The following is an 18,490-nucleotide window of genomic DNA, read 5'->3' on the forward strand; positions in this document are numbered from 1 at the left end:
GAAAGCTTGTTGGGGCTTAAAATTGATCTTTTGACTAAGATCAAATACAGTATCTGTTCTTATCAGTTTAAAAATTGACCATATACTACTTAAATTTTTAGTACACACACACACACACACACACACACACACACACACAAGTTAATACTTGTTGACATATTCAAGGCAAAGCCTAAGTGGCTAAAATATGGCTTTTATTTGTCTATTTGTTTCTAGAAATAAAATCGATGGACCATGATAGTGGCCAGTTATGTGAACTTCAAAAACAAAAGAGTGAAGTAGTACAAGAATTACTTACTGTGCAGAGAAAACTTAAAGGTATTATCTTTATGAGCTAGTTTATTTTGCGGATGAATATAGTTACATATGCATAATGGGTCATATTATTCTTTCCAAATATACTCACCTATTGAGTTACAGTGTTATTATTGGTATAAAGATGAAACAGGTAAAACATTAAAAAAATTGTTAGATCTGATATTTTTAATGTCATAAATTTTGTCAAGATCTTTTTTTATGCCTGTAATTGCTATATTAAAGTAGAAAACTAAGAATCATGAGTGCATACGTTTTATATAAAGCACCAAAAATTAGAGTATTGTTCTTATGAATGAACTCTTCTGTTTATTTTTTTAAAGATTGTAAGCGTTTTCTTAATTGTTTAGTTTTTGAAGATAAAAAGATTGAAGCCATTTGTACTACCAAATACCTAGAGGCAGAAAAAGCAAAGATCAATGAAAAGCCTCAAAATGATGCTGAGTGCTTAAGGTAAGAATTCCTATTACATTTTGATATAAAATCTGGTAATTTTTCAAGTTGTCAAAGAGATTTCAGCATAAAGCTAAATGTGTAAGCTTTTTTTAAAGTTCCAGATAAAGATATTAATTCCTTTTATGTGTATTGTGAAATATGCTAATGAGAAAAGGCTTCACTGGCTAAAAAGTGGTACGTGTAAGTTTCACAGTGTATTGGGTTGATAATACTAAAATCAATTTTTTCTTTTACCTCATGGACTTAGTGTTACTCACATCCCAGCAGATTAAAACAAAGTATTAGTTCCAAAACTCTCCTTTCTGTTATTCCTAACTTTTTTTTTTGAAGATTGATTGATTGATTGATTAAAGAGAACAAGAGAGAGCACACAGAGGGAAAGGGAGAGGGAGAAGCAGACTGCCTGCAGACCAGTGAGCCTGATGTGGGGCTGGATCTCAGGACCCTGGGATCATGACCTGAGCCAAAGACAGACACTTAACTGACTGAGCCACCCAGGCAACCCTTAATTTTTTTTTAAATGATTGAAATTATTTTTTATCATTTTAAATTTGAGGGGGAAAAATCAAACCTACTATTTTACTTGAAATTTATTACTATTTGTTTTATGGTGAAAGAATGAAATATATTTTCTGTATGGAATATTGAGCTACTTTTTATGTATTTGGATAATGAAAGAATGGCTGGTGTTTGAAACAGCGTAGTCATACACACAAGGAGAAAACCTTCAGTTTGTTAATTTTACTATTGTTTATTAATAATTCAATGTTATATTTGCCAGCCTAATTTCAAAGAAGTTCATCTACTTTCTGGGCTAAATAGAAGGAAGGAAACCTCATTACTGAATCTATGAGAAGCAAATGAAGCCTTCTTTTACATAAATCATATAGAAATATGTCCACTAGAGCTGAACAAATGCTTCATATTAGCTGTGTATTGCCTTAGGCCATAATTTTAGTAGATTGTGAGAAAATATTTGCAATTTAATTTTATGTTAAGTTTTATAAGCATGAAATATCAATCTCTTGGGTGATATGTGTGATGCAGAATGAGTTCCTGTAATGACAATCTGCTCATTGATTTTTTTACATTTTCAAAAATGATAGGGCCCACTGGTGACATGATAGTTAGTATTATAAGGGCTTCTGACATGAACTCCAGTTTTGTGGGTTTATCAATCATAAAAATTTGCCCTGGGTTAAAATTAAACACACAGAGTCTGTTAGAGAGTGTTTTTTCCTTCACAGATGGTGACAGAAGAAATTTGAATAAAAAGAAGCATTAGTCTTTATGCATTGTCCATTTTTTGCATTTTAGCACTTATCAAATGAAATGGCAATATTCACCAGTTCCCATTTTAAATTACTTAATATGTGTAGTTCAGTTTGCTTACTGGTATGTTCCATACAAGTAATTTCAAGTATAAAGAACAAGTCAGGGGCGCCTGGGTGGCTCAGTGGGTTAAGCCACTGCCTTTGGCTCAGGTCATGATCTCGGGGTCCTGGGATCGAGTCCCGCATCAGGCTCTCTGCTCAGCGGGGAGCCTGCTTCCCTCTCTCTCTGCCTGCCTCTCCATCTACTTGTGATTTCTCTCTGTCAAATAAATACATAAATTCTTTAAAAAAAAAAAAAAAGAACAAGTCAAAGTATTGAATATAAAGATTTTAGGAAATAGGGCCATAAACCTTATAATTAGTGCAAAAACAAGAAGCTAATAATGGCAAGACATTTATTCAATATCATGAAGGCCAAAATTAAGTTGGTTTTATCCCTAAATTTTGGAATATTCTTTTCCATCTGTGTTTTCAAATGTATACTGAATTCTGTTGCCTTTTTCTTAAATTTTCAGGTTTTTTTTTTTTAAAGATTTTATTTATTTATTTGACAGAGAGAGATTACAAGTAGGCAGAGAGGCAGGTAGAGAGAGAAGGAGGAGGAAGCAGGCTCCCTGCTGAGCAGAGAGCCCAATGCGGGCCTTGATCCCAGGACCCCGAGATCATGACCTGAGCCGAAGGCAGCGGCTTAACCCACTGAGCCACCCAGGCGCCCAAATTTTCAGGTTTAATTACTATTGGTATAGACACCATTTTTATAACAGGGTTTCTCAAACTTGGCAGTGTTGACATTTGGGGCCGGGTTACTCTTGGTTGCAAGAGGACAGCCCTGTGCAATTTAAGACGTTTAGCAGCATCTCTGGCCTCGACCCACTGGATGCCAACAGCATCTCCCACCCTCAGCTTTGACAACCAAAACTGTCTCCAGACATTGCCAAATGTCCCCTGGACAGAGGGGGGTGGGAAAAATTGTCCCCAGCTGAGAACCAGTTTTATTTTAAGGTTATTATAGTTGTACTTCTACTTTTATTAAACTTTAACCAGTTAAGAAAGCAATTATAAAATTAATATTAGCTTATGTATATGCATTTATTGTTTCTACTTTTAGTAATTAGAAAATTTTACACATCTTTTATACTGTCTATATCATTGGAATTCTTTCATAATGATTATTTTTTTAAATTAATCTGCCATGTTCAGATTATTTGTCGGACTCTGTCTTGATGCCATCCTTTAGCATAAAGAACTAGTACTCTAATTCACAGTGGTTTCATGGTCTCTCCTTTAGGTAATCATTTCCCATTTATAAATACCAAGATGCTTATTTATTTAAAAGATTCTATTCTGAAGAGTGTGGGATCATTAATTAAATATGTTAAGGCAGCTAACTTGTAGAATATTGCTGTGATTAACACTTAAGTCGAAGGTTGGGTTAAATTCATAAGAAGCTCCTGGAAGACTGTATAACTATGACTGATCTAGTTCTTTCATATAGTTCAGAGAGGATAGAAAAGATAAACCTTGGTTCTAGAGAGGCAGTAAGCATAGAGCTTAAGATTACAACCCCGTTAAAATCCCAGATCTGCTATTTGCTAGGTTAGTAACCTTGGACAAATAATTTAACTTGTCTGTCCTCAGTCTCCACATCTATAAAATGAGGTTCATTATAGCACCTACCTCACAAGATTATAGTAAAAATTAAATGACTTAAAAACCCTTAGAACAGTGCTTAGAACATAGTAAATGCTCTAAAATTAGATACAATTATAATTATATAATTACTTATAATTACATTTTTATTTCATATTATCCATGAGGATTTCATTACTTTCAAGCTTTTTTCTCATTTTTTTTCTCTCAATTTCTCCCCATTAAGAATGATACTGTGGGCTTTTTGTCAATAGCTTTTATGATATTGAGGTGTGTCCCCTTTATCCGTACACTGTGAAGAGTTTTAATCAAGAATTGGGATGTGTACTTTGTCAAATGCTTTTTTGCATTAATTAGGAGGATCACGTGGTTCTTGTCCTTTCTTTTATTAATGTGGCATATCACATTGAGTGATTTGCTGATGTTGAACCACCCTTGCAGCCCTGGAATAAATCCTACTTGGACATGGTGAATAATTCTTTTAATGTACTGTTTGTTCCTATTAGTTAGTATCCTGGTGAGAATTTTTGCATTTGTGTTCATCAGGGATATTGATCTGAAATTCTCCTTTTTGGTGGGATCTTTGTCTGGTTTTGGGTTCAAGGTAATGCTAACCTCGTAGAAAGAGTTTGGAAGTTTTCCTTCTTTTTTTTTTGAAACAACTTCAGAAGAATATGTATTAATTGTTCTTTATTGTTTGATAGAATTCCTCTGGGAAGCCATCTGGCCATGGACTCTTGGTTATTGGGAGATTTTTTATTGCTGCTTCAATTTCCTTGCTGGTTATGGGTCTGTTCAGGTTTACTATTTCTTCTTGTTTCAGTTTTGATAATTTCTATGTCTCTAGGAATGCATCCATTTCTTCCAGATTGACCCATTTGCTGGCCTATAGTTATGCATAATATGTTTTTTAAATTGTTTGTTTTTCTTCAATGTTTGTTGTGATCTCTCCTCTTTCATTCATAATTTTGTTTATCTGGTTCCTTTCTCTTTTCTTTTTGATAAGTCTGTTCAGGGGTTTAATGATCTTATTAATTCTTTCAAAGAATGAGCTCCTAGTTTCACTGATCTCTTCTACTGTTCTTTTGGTTTCTATTTCATTGACTTCTGCTCTTTTTATTAATTCTCTTCTCATGCTGGATTTAGGCTTTATTTGGTATTCTTTTTCTAGCTCCTTTAGGTATAAATTTAGGTTGTATATTTGAGACCTTTCTTGTTTCTTGAAAAAGTCTTTTATTACTATATACTTCCCTCTTAGGAGTGCCTTTGCTACATCCGAAAGGTTTTGTACCGTTGTGTTTTTATTTTCCTTTGTTTCCATGAATTATTTTAATTCTTCTTTAATTTCCTGGTTGACCATTTATTCTTAGTAGGATTCTCTTTAACCTCCATGTATTTGACGTCTTTCCAAATTTCCTTTTGTGATTGAGTTCAAATTTGAAAGCATTGTGGTCTGAAAATGTGCAGGGAATGATCCCAAACTTTTTGTGTGTGTTTTTTTTTTATCCCAAACTTTTGATACCAGTTGAGACCTGATTTGTGATCAGTATGTGATCTAATCTAGAGAATGTTCCATGTACCCTTGAGAAGAGTGTGTATTCTGTTGCCTTAGGATGGAATGTTCTGAATATATCTGTGAAGTCCTTGTAGTCCGGTGTGTCATTCAAAGACCTTGTTTCCTTGTTGATCTTCTGCTTAGCTGATCTGTTCATTGCAGTGAGTGGGATGTTAAAGTCCCCTAATATTATTGTATTATAATCAATGTATTTGTTTAATTTTGTTATTAATTGGTTTATGTAATTGGCTGCTCCCATGTTAGGGACATAAATATTTACAGTGCTTAGATCTTCTTGTTGGATTATGATATAACCCCTTTAGTTATGATACAGTATCCTTTCTCATCTCTTATTTCAGTGTTTGGTTTGAAATCTAATTCCAGCTTTCTTTTAATGTCTATGAGCATGATAAATTGTTTTCTACCCCCATCACTTCAGTCTGGAAGTGTCTTTGGGTCTAAAAGGAGTCTCTTGCAGACAGCATATCAATGGGTCTTGCTTTTTTATCCAGCCTCATACCCTGAGTCTTTTGATTGGGGCACTTAGCCCATTTACATTCAGAGTAACTGTTGAAAGATAGAAACTTAGTGACATTGTATTACCTCTAAATTCACTGGTTCTTTATATTGTCTCTGTTCCTTTCTGGTCTATGTTACTTTTGGGCTCTCACTTTGCTTAAAGGATTCTCTTTAATATTGCAGGGGTGATTTAATGATCACAAATTCTTTGTTTCTGTTTGTCCTGGAAGTTTATATCTCTCCTTCTATTTTGAATGACAGCCTTGCTGGATAAAATATTCTTGGCTGCATATTTATCTCATTTAACACCCTGAATATATCATGTGAGTCCTTTCCGGCCTGCCAGGCCTCGGTGGACAGGTCTTCTGCCAGTCTATTGTTTCTACCCTTGTAGGTTATGGACCTCTTGTCCCAAGCTGCTTTTAGGATTTTCTCTTTGTCTTTGAGATTTGCAAATTTCACTATTATATGTCAAGGTGTTGACCTATTTTTATTGATTTTGAGTGAGGTTCTCTTTGCCTCCTGGAATTGAATGCCTGTTTCCTTCCCCAGATTAGGGAAGTTCTTTGCTATAATTTACTCCAGTATACCTTCTGCCTACTCCTCACTCTTTTTCTTGGATCCCAATTATTTTAATATTGTTTTGGTTTATGATACCACTTATCTCTCAAATTCTCCCCTTGTGATCCAGTAGTTGTTTATCTCTCTCTCTCATCTTCTTTATTCTCCATCATTTTATCTTCTATATCACTAATTCTCTCTTCTGCCTCATTTATCCTAGCATTTAGAGCCTTCTTTTTTTTTTATTGCATCCCATCAATACCCTTTCTTATTTCAACTTGATTACGATTTTAGTTCTTTTATTTCTCCAGAAAGGATTCTCTAGGTCTTCCATGCTTTTTTCAAACCCAGCTAGTATCTTTATATTCATTATTCTGAACTCTAGTTCTGACATCTTACTTATATCCATACTGATTAGATCCCTGACCAATAGTACTGCCTCTTGTTCTCTTTTATGAGGTGAGTTTTTCTCTCTTCTTATTCTGTCTAGAGAAGAATATATGAATGAGGGGGAAAAAATACTATTGATCCCAGGGAAATATACACTAAACAAATCAGAAGAGACTCAAAACTTAAAAACAAATTTTAAAAAAAAGTATAATCAGGTCAACAGAATAGAGCAATACACTGGATCCTGTGTGTAGTTAGGTCTGTTTTTTTAGTAAACTAGATCCCAAAATTGTGAAGAAAGAAAAACTTACATATGTACAAAGATAAAATAAAATAAAATAAAATGATAGGTTGTACCTGTAAAAATGAAAATTAAAAAAAGACTTGCTGAAAGTGGTTGCTTATCTATTTGTAGAATTGCAGCAATTCTTTTCTTAGATCTCTAGTTGATTTTGTAGGTATTCAGAATGATTTGATAGCTATCTAGCTGAATTCCTGGGACCAGACAAATCTAAGGTCTCTTATTCCTTCACCATCTTGGACTCCTTCCACCTGTCTTTTAAATGCATGAGATCCCAAAAGGTTAATCACTGAATCTTCTTTCTTTATATTCTTTATGGGCTACCTCATATGCTCTAATGATTTTAGTTATCACAGATAGATTATTTCCAAATATTTTTCCTAAATCCCTCTTTCTTAAATTCCAGTCCTGAATTCCCAACAGTTTAATATAAACATAGATCTGAAGTGATGTTAAATAAGCAAAAACAAAAGTCTTATCAGAGGTTCAAAGGTCTTATCTTGGGCAAACCACCCTGAACATGCCCAGTCTGCCTAATCTCAAAAGCTAAGCAGGGTTGGGCCTGGTTAGTACTTGGATGGGAGAATTCAAAGGTCTTCATAATCTGAGTTCTTCCACTATCTTCCTGCATTTTTATCACATACCCTAAACTACTAGTGCATCAGAATACTGTTTATGGAATTCTGAATATGACACAGGAACTCATACCTCTATCTTTTTTCCTTCTCCATGAGCTAAAATCTAACTTAGTCCTTAAGGCCCAGCTCACATGTCATTTTTTTATGAGTTTTGCTCAAATCTAAAATGTATCAGGCATTTTTGATGTATTTCTAATTCTCATCATTCTCACCCCACCCTAATCCATTATCAAGTTTTGTTGCTTTTACCTACAAAATGTTTCCTGAATCCTTCCAGTTCGCTCTTCCCATTGCTAATGTCCTGGTTCTAGCCACCACTCTCTCTCACCTGGATCACAGTAATAATCTTCTTCTTTTCCCCATTCTTCCATTTTTGCACCAGCCAATCCATTGAAATTGAATCATGTCATTGAAATCAGTCAAAGGCTTCATAACAAACATAATAAAACCTAACATCCTTAGTATGGTCCTATCACAATGTGGCCTCTGACCACCTCTCTCTTGATGTTATTTTCAGCTGTGGTCCCCTCTTCACTCTGCTCCCTCAAGCACTCCAAACTTTTTTCCACTTAAGGACCTCTTTTTATGCCTTTCCTTCTCTTCAAATTATCTCTTAGCCCCTCTGCCTATCTCCTACCTATGTGGAACATACCCTGTCCTTTAGATCTCAATTGAAATTTTCCTCAGAGAAGCTCTCCCTTACCCTATGATCTAAATTTGTTTTTACTTTTTTTAATAACACCGTATATTTTTCCTTTATAGCACAGATTCTATTTTGTAATTATGTACTTACATGCTTTACTTTGTTAGTATCTGTGTCTGCCATGTGCTCCACAAGAAAAGAGATCTTGTCTACTTGGTTTACCATTGTGTATTCATGGGTACAGATATGGGTACACAGCTTGGCATATAGTAGGCATTAAATAAATAAATAAATAAATAAATAAATGAGTGTAATAAGTAGTGAAAGCTTTCCTCTACTGTTCATTTCTCTGTGTTCATAGAGAGCATGCTTATAATTCTGTTATATCATTCATCATATTCTATAATAGGTATTTGTATCAATCTATCTCACTCAGTGGGGAATTCCCTTTACTTACTTTTCCTTTTTCTATCAGTCTCACATCTAGCACAGTCAAGGGCACATAGTGTTCAATAAATATTTGCTCCAGTGATTGAGTCTACATATAATTTTATTTTCAGTACAAAGAAGATACAATTCCTTCACATATTTTCAATGTTATTTGCAAAGATGTGGTAAATTCTCACCACTGGGATAGCCTGATGGAGTTCTTTTTCCACTCCTGATTTTTTCCTCCATATGGAAAAAGCTATATAGGTGTAATCCCCCCAGCCTTTCCCCAACACCTTCCTTTCTTTTTGGAAGGTGGGGAGGAGTGACTCAATCTGGCTGGTGAATTTGGAAGGGTGAACTGGAGCCTTGCCCCTTTCTTTCCCTATTTCTTTGGAAGCTGGCCTGCCTCAGACAGTGTATGTTCCTCTCTGATCCTCTGTCCCTTAAATTTTACAGTGCTAGGAGTACATAAGAGAGCTTGTTGTATCCAATTGTGTCTGTAAAGATGTGCATTAGGTTAGTCTAATTCTGGGGTTCACTATTTAGTAAGCCCTTCGCTTGTAGATATAAGCCACATTCTCCAGTATTTGCTACATTTGTAGTAAATGTGATTATTTTCTGCTTTCCTTATTTCTCAGTTGGGCAGGAAAGAAGAATGTTATGTATTGGGCCCTTTCAAACTCCCAACACCTATTATTTTTCTATTATTGCCCAACACCAGGGCCACCAAAATATAGCTCTTGATCATGACTTTTCATTTGCTCCAAATACTGACATACCAGACAACTTGAAACATTTCAGGCATTTTCCTTACCCATGAAACATTTTTCTAGAATGCTTTTACATTTTCTGTAACCAGCATTTGTGCCTGTTTAATACATTGGGAAGTTTATTTCAGAAATGAAGCTGCAAAGTCAACAGCATGGGATTTTCCTTCTGAACTTTTGAAGATAGTGTGGTTTTGTGAAGAGATATTTGCAATGGAAACTGCACGAAAGTTAATACTTACCTCCTACTGAGAAACTTTAAATGCATTTATATGAAGTAGTAAATCAGTGCTGTTGCCTTTTCAGTGAAAAGTCATCCAGTTAAGTTGGTTGTAGAGGTCACATTGATTGGTCCTTCAATTTATAAGAAGCCATAAATACATGCTGGTATTCAAACACTCCCAACTTTTCTAAAAGATACCCAGATAAATATGTATATTTACACACATTTATTTTTTTTTATTTTACCAGATGTATATAGGTGTTTTTAAATTATGAGACTAGGCTATGTAGACTGAATCCAAAATTCAAACACTATGAAAATGTAAAACATCAAAGTCTCCTCTCTTATCACCTTATTCCAGAAATCCCCTGTGTAACCATTGTTAAAAGTTTGACATGTATCGTTTCAGTTTATATCTCTGTGTGTGTGTTTATGTGTGTGTGTGTGTATGTGTACATATGTGCCGTGTGTGCATTTAGCATAGAGTGGGATCAGAATTACTGGTCTGTAATTTGCTCTATTATTAGCAAAATATTATAGATATTTCCCATATTAGTTTGTGCTGATCAGCTTCATTCTTCTTTAATGCCAGTATACGGAAATGCCATATTGATATAGCCTTTCTACCACTGACAGATATGTAAGAGTTTCTACATTTTCATAATTGAAGACTTTTTACACATGTATCTTTAAATACTTGTGGGAGTGTTTCTGTAACATTATTAGAATAAGCATTATTTAGTAGAGTAATAAGAATTATAATCCTGGCTGCCCGGAGGAAATAATGCACAGGTACCTTGCAGTGCTTTGTAATATCAACAAGAATGAACTCCAAGTTGGTAAGTGTAGTAAGATCTCAGCATTAAAGTTTCTGGAAAATACCAGTCAAATAATTATATACCTGTAGCCAATCCATTTCTCTCTTTTTTTTAACATTTATAAAATATGAAAATCCCCATTTAATTCCAGGATTATTCTTAGCTATGTATTTTGTTGACTATTTCTGTTGACTCTGCATCTTTTCTAGTAAAACTTCATCATTTATTCACTAACAGAAGTGTCTCTACAGCATTGATTATGTAGCCTTCAAGCTAATAGAGATCTCCTGTTTTGTGAATTCTTGGCACATACTATAGCTACTAAAGCTTCTAAGTAAATACAAGGGAAATTTTGATGACAGAATCAATTGATTATTTTAAACATTATATTCTGATGTAAATGTGACTATTTGTAAATGTTCCTAAACTTTGAAATAATTTTGTTTATTGCAGAAGCCATGTATAAATGTTAAAGTGATCATTTTCAAAAATCACTCGTGTCTTTAATAGAAAACAAAATTTTTCCATTTTCATATGTTTACCTTTACGAACTACCCCTTTTGGTATGGGAGTAGGAATATAAGAGGAAGTATGTGGTTTAAAAAAGATTGCCTAATTCAGTTCACCCAGGATTTGAAATAATGGAGATGCTGTTGGGACCTATCCCCCATTTTCCTCCTTCTAAGCAGTTCTCTCTGGTTTGGCCTGACACAGCTGTGAAGGTTGTGACCTGTCTGCTGGTGGCCTGGACTGGGGGAAGGCGTAATTAGAACACTGAAATTCTGGTTTCACACATTCAACTTTTAAACCTACTTTCAGAAATAAATTGTATATGAAAGAGGATGACCTGTATGTCTTCAAAAATAGTGTGTTTGTGTTTAAATTTCACTAAAATATTTTCATATGAGTTAATACAGAGAAAGACTATTAGGGAAATCAAGCCATGGAAACACTAGCAAAAAGTAAAAAGAACTACTTAGTAAACATCTGGTGTGATTAAGGCAACCAAAAAGGATAAAATCAAGACACTTAACATATAAGATTTAAAATTCCATGTGTCGAGGAAGTTCAGCATCATGGAATGGTGAACTGGGAGAAATTTATAGTAGTTACAACAAAGAATAACAGCATGCCAAGTAATCAACTGCGAAAAAGAAACAGTCAGAAAACATTAAAATCAAAAGTTTTCATTCATGTATTTATCCAACAAACATGCATTGAATGCATACTTTGTGTCTAACACTGTACAAGTTAGTAGGGATACGAAGACAAATAAGTGAGATGCAAATTAGAACCACTGAACATCATTTTTCTATCAAATTTTGAAAGACATTCTTAAGTGACCATACCGAAGTTGGCAAGGGTGTGGTACAGAGATAATTCTTACATTGCTGAAACAGTATACATTGCATATATTCCAAATGCAATTTGGTGTCCATAAATCACTGAAAGTGATTAATTAAAAATGTTTATCTAATTTAACCTAAAATTACACTTACGAGTTCTATCCAAAGGAAAATAATTCTAAGTACAGAGGAAACTTTATGCACAAAGGTGTTCATAGAAATGTTATTTATGGTAGAGAAAAAAACAGGAACAACTTAATTGCTATACCATAAATGAAAAATTAAGTTAATTCTAGTGTCGCCACTTGGACTACTACATATTTCTCTTATATGGTATTAATTGGCATGTGTAATTAACTGAGAAAAATATAAGTGATAACATTAGGCAAAAAAAAAAAAGCTAGAAATAAAATTACATAATCACCATTATATGGAAACAGAAGACCACGATGACATATACCTAAATTTCAATATCATTTGAGTTCGTGTTTTAGGACTTTGGGTGAAATTTTTCCTTCTTTCTACTGAGTACTTGTGTACAGTTCTGTAGCTAAAATGAGTATTCTTTTAGTAAGTTCTTTTAGTAAAATATACCTAAATTTTATTATCATTTGAGCCTATGTACTAGGACTTTGGCTGAAATTTTCCCTTCATTCTACTTAAATAGTACTTGTGTATAGTTCTATAGCTAAAAAGAATGTTCTTTTAGTAAAGCCTTTTCTAGAATACTTAGCAGTAACTGAAAAAAAACTGGAATTGGCAAAAAATCATAAAAATACACGAAACATAAGTCTTGCACAACTAACTATAGCAGTATTGGCCCATCCTCGTCATTATTTGATGATTCAGAGAAAGGTGACAATAACCAATGCAAACTGCCCTGAGTTATTGTGCAGCAGGTGAAGGAAGTCCTTCTTGACTCCGGTAGGCAATCAGTCTATGCACTGAAGCGTGAGATCTGCTTACCATTATATGGCTTTGGCTAGCTGCAAATGTTTTAATATTCATACAATTATTATCCAGCCTCTTTTAAAGCTAGCAACAGCAATTTTTTCTTTAAGTGCAGGTCTAAATTCTACAGCCTGATTATATGCTGAATAGTGAAATACTTCCTATAATTCGCTCTAAATGCCCTCCTTAATTTCAGTAGTCTCTCATTCTCACGGTTAGCTAACTGAAAGGGAAAGTGGTCCACCGCCCAGCTCTGAGGGCATGAAACATCTCACGGAACCTGCAGTTCATTTAAACTGAAAAGGGGGAGGAGCGAGTGTGGATGGGACAGTGGAGGAAAGATGGCCACCATTTGATTTGAAGAGATAAATATATTCAAATGAAGCCTGAAGTACATTGTATAGCTCTCCACAGTACATTGTAATTCTCCATTTAACTTTCCACTTACTCTTTAAAAATATTCATTACAAGGCTTTTTATGCTTATGTAAACATCTAATGCTCAAAATTAATAACTTGTTCTATCTTACCTACTTGAGCATTCCTTCGGAATTCCTATTTACTACTAAATTCATAAAAGTTCATAACACTGGGGCACCTGGGTGGCTCAGTGGCTTACACCTCTGCCTTCGGCTCAGGTCATGATCTCAGGGTCCTGGGATCGAGCCCCGCATCGGGCTCTCTGCTCAGCGGGGAGCCTGCTTCCTCCTCTCTCTCTCTCTCTCTCTGCCTGCCTCTCTGCCTACTTGTGATCTCTATCAAATAAATAAATAAAATCTTTAAAAAAAAAAAAAAGTTCAGAACACAATGAAGTTCACATGTATAGGGTATTATTTCCCCTTCCATCCCTACAATTATTATGTTTTTCTTCCCTGACTATGTGTAAGTTGTAAAGTATAAAAATATAATGATGTACTGTATGGTGACTAACCTAACACAATAAAAAACATTTTAAAAATACGGCATTGACTTTGTTTATATGTACAAGATCCATTTTCATTTTTTTGCACATGGATAATCAGTTGTCCCAGCAACATTTATTGAATGGTTTCCTCTTCCTCTAGTGATCTACAATGTGACATCTTGTATTAAAAAAATAATAATAATAAATTATTTTAAAAAAGAAAGATACTGTCATTAAAAAATAAAAATAATAATTGATCATGGATATAATTCTTATTCTATCTTCTATTTTGTTTCATTGGTCAGTTCATTCCTTACTGCTCAGAACTGCCTTAATTACTACTAAATGCTTACTATTCCATTTTAAATATTTAATTACTCTTACTTTATAATGAGTCATGATACAAGGTAAGATGCCTCCCTTTGTCTTTTTTTTTTGTCTTCTCAAGAGTTTATTGTTTGTATTTGGCTCTTTGCTTTTTATATACATCTCTGAATCAATTTATCATATCCATGAAAATCTGTTGGGATTTTTTATAATTGCACTTATCATTATAGTTACTTTTAAGAGACTCTCTGTCTTTATGAAACTGAGACTTCCTGTCTGTGAACTTAGGATATATCAATTTGTCTTTTTAAAATATCTTTTAATAAAACTTTATAATTTTCTGTTTATTGATCTTTCCACATCTTTGGTAAGTTTTAATTTTAGGTACCTTGTAGTTTAAGATGCTATTGTAAATGGTGTGTTTATTTTAAATGGTATGTTCTAATTGTTTATTGCTGGTACATGAAAATATATACAGGTTTTTGTATGTTGACTTTATGGCCACTATCTTTGCTAAACTCTGTTTCTTAAAATAATTATTACAGAAGATTTAAAACACATACAGGGTAAAAGGGAAAAATATAATGAATTGTATGTACTCATCACTCAACTTTAACAGTTCTCCCTTTACGGCCAATCTTGTTTTATCTCTCTCTACTTGTTTTTCTGCTTTATTACTTGAAGCAAATCATATATATCATACAACTCATAGGTGTCGGGTTTTTTTGTTTGTCTGAATTTTGTTCAAATTAGGTCTACACATGATAATCAGTTGATAAGTCTTTTAAATCTCTTTTATCTTGAAGATCCCCCTTCCTTTTTCTTTTTTAACTTGTAATTTACTGGTTGAGGAAATTAATTTTTTTTATTCTATAGAGTTTCCCTTGATTTGGATGCAGTTGATGATATTCCCATTGTAGGATTAAATCTGTTTGACTTATATATTTTTTTGTAAATTGGTAATTGGATCTAAAAGCTTGATCAAATTTAGGCTGAAAAAAATTTTTTTTTCCTTTTTTGGCAAAGCCGTATCATAGGTGGTGGTGTTTTTCCATCAGGAGGCCTAGTGCCTCTTCTTTCAGAGGTGTTAGTGGCCATCAGTGCTCAGTTCCTGGTGACTATCTGATTATTTTTTATATTTTTTTCTGTAACCTAGACTAAATTATGCTTCAGAAGCAAACAGCTCTTAAATGTTAGTGATTTACAATGAGTGTTTATTTCCGCTCACATGTTCATTGGTCATTAGCCACACTTCTCATCTTTATTCTGCAACCAAGTGTGAAGGAGCAACCTCTATGGCATATAGTCATATCCTTGTCAATACTTGGAATTCCTTGTTTTTCATTTTAGCGCTTCTGGTGGGTGTGTAATAGCATTTCATTGTGTTTTTTCTTTTGTATTTCCTTGATAACTAACAATGTTGAGCACCTTTTCATGTTTTTGTTAGCCATTGTAGATCTTTTGTGAATGATAATCTGGTAGAGATTTGTGCGGGGGGAGGGGGAATGCCCCTTTTCCATTGCATTGTCTTTTTTTTTTTTTTAAAGATTTTACTTTTTTATTTGACAGACAGAGATCAGAAGTAGGCAGAGAGGCAGGCAGAGAGAGAGGAGGAAGCAGGCTCCCTGCTGAGCAAAGAGCCCGATGTGAGGCTCGATCCCAGGACCCTGAGATCATGACCTGAGCCAAAGGCAGAGGCTTTAACCCACTGAGCCACCCAGGTGCCCCTGTGTTGTCTTTTTCTTATTGACTTGTAGTTCTTCATGTATTATGGACACAATCAATTGTCTCTGCTGACTTTTACCTATGGTGGCTCGCCTTCTTGAGTGGTTGGCGATCTTTGATTGTGAGCTCATGGTTTCCTCTTAATCACTGGGAATCCGGTAGGTTTAAATATGTTAAACTTTCCTTTAGAGAGATTTTCTTTTGCTTCTGCGAATACACAGGGAATGCTACTTATCTAAAACCCTTTCAGACTTTCCTTAAGGGCTGGAGCTCAGCAGAGGTTCCAGTCTATCTATTCACCTCACCTTGTGGCTGGCCCAGCCGGTGTAGGTTTGTGAGATCAGTGTTGCTCCCTTGGGGGCAGCCTCATCTGCCCCCTGCCCTGGCTTTCTGCCTCTCCAGTCACAGTCCATGGCTTTTCCTTAAGTTTTTCTTTTTGGAAGGAATATTAGTCCTAATGCTAGAAATAGAGGACAGTTTTTTCACTATTTTTTTTACATTAAATATAGACATAAAATATTTGTTTAAATTTCCAAATATTCAAAGGATTAAAGACATAATTGAAAGAAAGACATATTGATATTGCTTTCTCGCTCTAAAATTAAAATATATTTTAATTACATACGTGTACTATAAAGTTAATGTTTAATTTTAGTTCAAGAAGAAATCTCAGAGGTCATTTTTTCCTGTAATTAAAATTTTGCAGGTGAAGTTCAGAGAGGCTAAATGATTTAGCCACGGTTTTTCAGCTTGTTAGTGGCCAGGACTCAAACAGAGCTCTTCAGACAGTACTATATTTTTCCCCACCAAAATGTGTTGCTCTTTTAATTAACCTAAAATTGTCTGTTATTTGTTTAGTCTGCCTTATTTTCTTTATGGATTTTTTTTTTTTTTTACTTCTTCACAGTATTATACAGTCTTTCTAGAAGTATAGAGAATTGAAATTTCTTTCCAAATTCTTTAGTGTTAAAATTCTGATGATAGAATGATGATGATAAAATTCTTTTTTTTTTTTTTTAAGATTTTATTTATTTATCAGAGAGAAAGAGGAGGAGAGAGCAAGCACAGGCAGACAGAATGGCAGGCAGAGTCAGAGGAAGGAGCAGGTTCCCCCGGGGAGCAAGGAGCCCGATGTGGGACTCAATCCCAGGACGCTGAGATCATGACCTGAGCCAAAGGCAGCTGCTTAACCAACTGAGCCACCCAGGCGTCCCAGATGATGATAAAATTCTGACTACAGCTATAAATCTGCCTCTATCCATAGGATAAAAAAAATATTATAAAAGTTTATTGCTGAACTCATAGGGTGAATTTTTCCTTTAAAACAGACTTAAAAAAGAATTAGAACTTTATAAGGAAGATGACATGCAAAGTGCTTGGGAAGCTCTCCAAACAGAAATAGAAGTTTTGGAGTTGGTAAGCCACCACTGATTGTCTGATTGTTTAACTTCTCTTCTGCATGCTTTTCCCTGCTGGCAAGAGTAGGTTTGCTGGGATACATATCACTGAACTAGTGCTTTGCCCTTCACATGGATTTTCACTAGATCCAAAAAAATAAAACAGCAACAAGAAGCAAAACTAAGGTCAGGATATAAATCTCTGAAGTGTTTTGAGTTCCTGGAGAGTTAGGTGATACATAAAGCAAATTATATTCAAAGACAATATGTACAATTTCAAACTAAGTTAGAAAAAAAAAAACCCAAACCTGACCTCTCTACATTCTCTTGACTGGAACCGTTATTAGAGGATTAATGCACTGAAGGAGTTTTAACTATCATAATGCTTAAAAGCTTTTTGTTTTTGATAGGCATAAATTATACTTTTATTATATTTGATCCTAAAACTTTCTTATTACAATTTTTTATGATCTCAAGAACTTTGGATTCAATTATTGGAAACTTATTTTCGGATTGTGTGGGAGCACTTTAAATTGCTTTTAACCTCTTACTTTGGTTGTTTATAAAATGAATGCAGTATTTGCCACGCTCCATTTTAATGGAAGACATATATAGCTACCTTTAAAATATGCTAAAATGTAATTTTAATTTAGTACATTACATATTGTTTCTTTATTTTCTGTAAACATTTCGTGTTTAAAAATGTTCCAATAGCTTATGTCAGGATTTATTTATATTTTTTATAAAAACTTTCAAGAAGAAGATTTAAAAATGCCCAGTTATTGTTGTGTTAAATTTACATGAACTTTTGGAATTCCATCATTAGGAATTTAATTTTCCTCATAAATAATTTCTGTATTTTTCTTTTCAGACATTGGCACAGAAGGATCTTCAGGAAAATAAATAACTTGTGGAGAGCTGACCAAAGCTATCCAAAGTTTGATGAAAGCATCTTAAAATCAAATCTTTGTGATAGATACACGAACAATACCCATTACAACAGATTTTTGTGGAAAACGTGAGGTTCAGAATGTTCAAAGTTGTTGCTATCTAGAATTGGTATATTAGCACTTTAAAAATGTAATTTTTTTTGTCTTGTTACTTGCTGGAACTTTAAAGCTCTTTATAGGGTTTGATTTTGTTTCTAAAGGGAGGAAAAAAGAACAGGTGGATACTGTGTTCTCCAGCTTCTTATCTCCCTTGACCCTTAAGATGATATGTACTTTCTGATGTTGTTCA

General features: G+C 34.3%; 1 protein-coding gene across 1 annotated transcript in view; it reads left to right on the top strand.

The window, feature by feature from the left end:
- CCDC172 (coiled-coil domain containing 172) overlaps positions 1-18,158 on the top strand; it is a 55,185-nt gene extending 37,027 nt beyond the window's left edge. The window contains exons 5-8 of the mRNA XM_044240598.1: positions 217-318; positions 666-768; positions 17,183-17,270; positions 18,123-18,158. Of these exons, the coding sequence (XP_044096533.1) occupies positions 217-318; positions 666-768; positions 17,183-17,270; positions 18,123-18,158 (329 nt within the window). The remainder of the gene's footprint in view (positions 1-216; positions 319-665; positions 769-17,182; positions 17,271-18,122) is intronic.
- Positions 18,159-18,490: the final 332 nt, after the last annotated feature.

Source organism: Neovison vison, chromosome 2 (genome assembly GCF_020171115.1).
Source record: "Neovison vison isolate M4711 chromosome 2, ASM_NN_V1, whole genome shotgun sequence".
Taxonomy (NCBI): Eukaryota; Metazoa; Chordata; class Mammalia; order Carnivora; family Mustelidae; genus Neogale; species Neogale vison.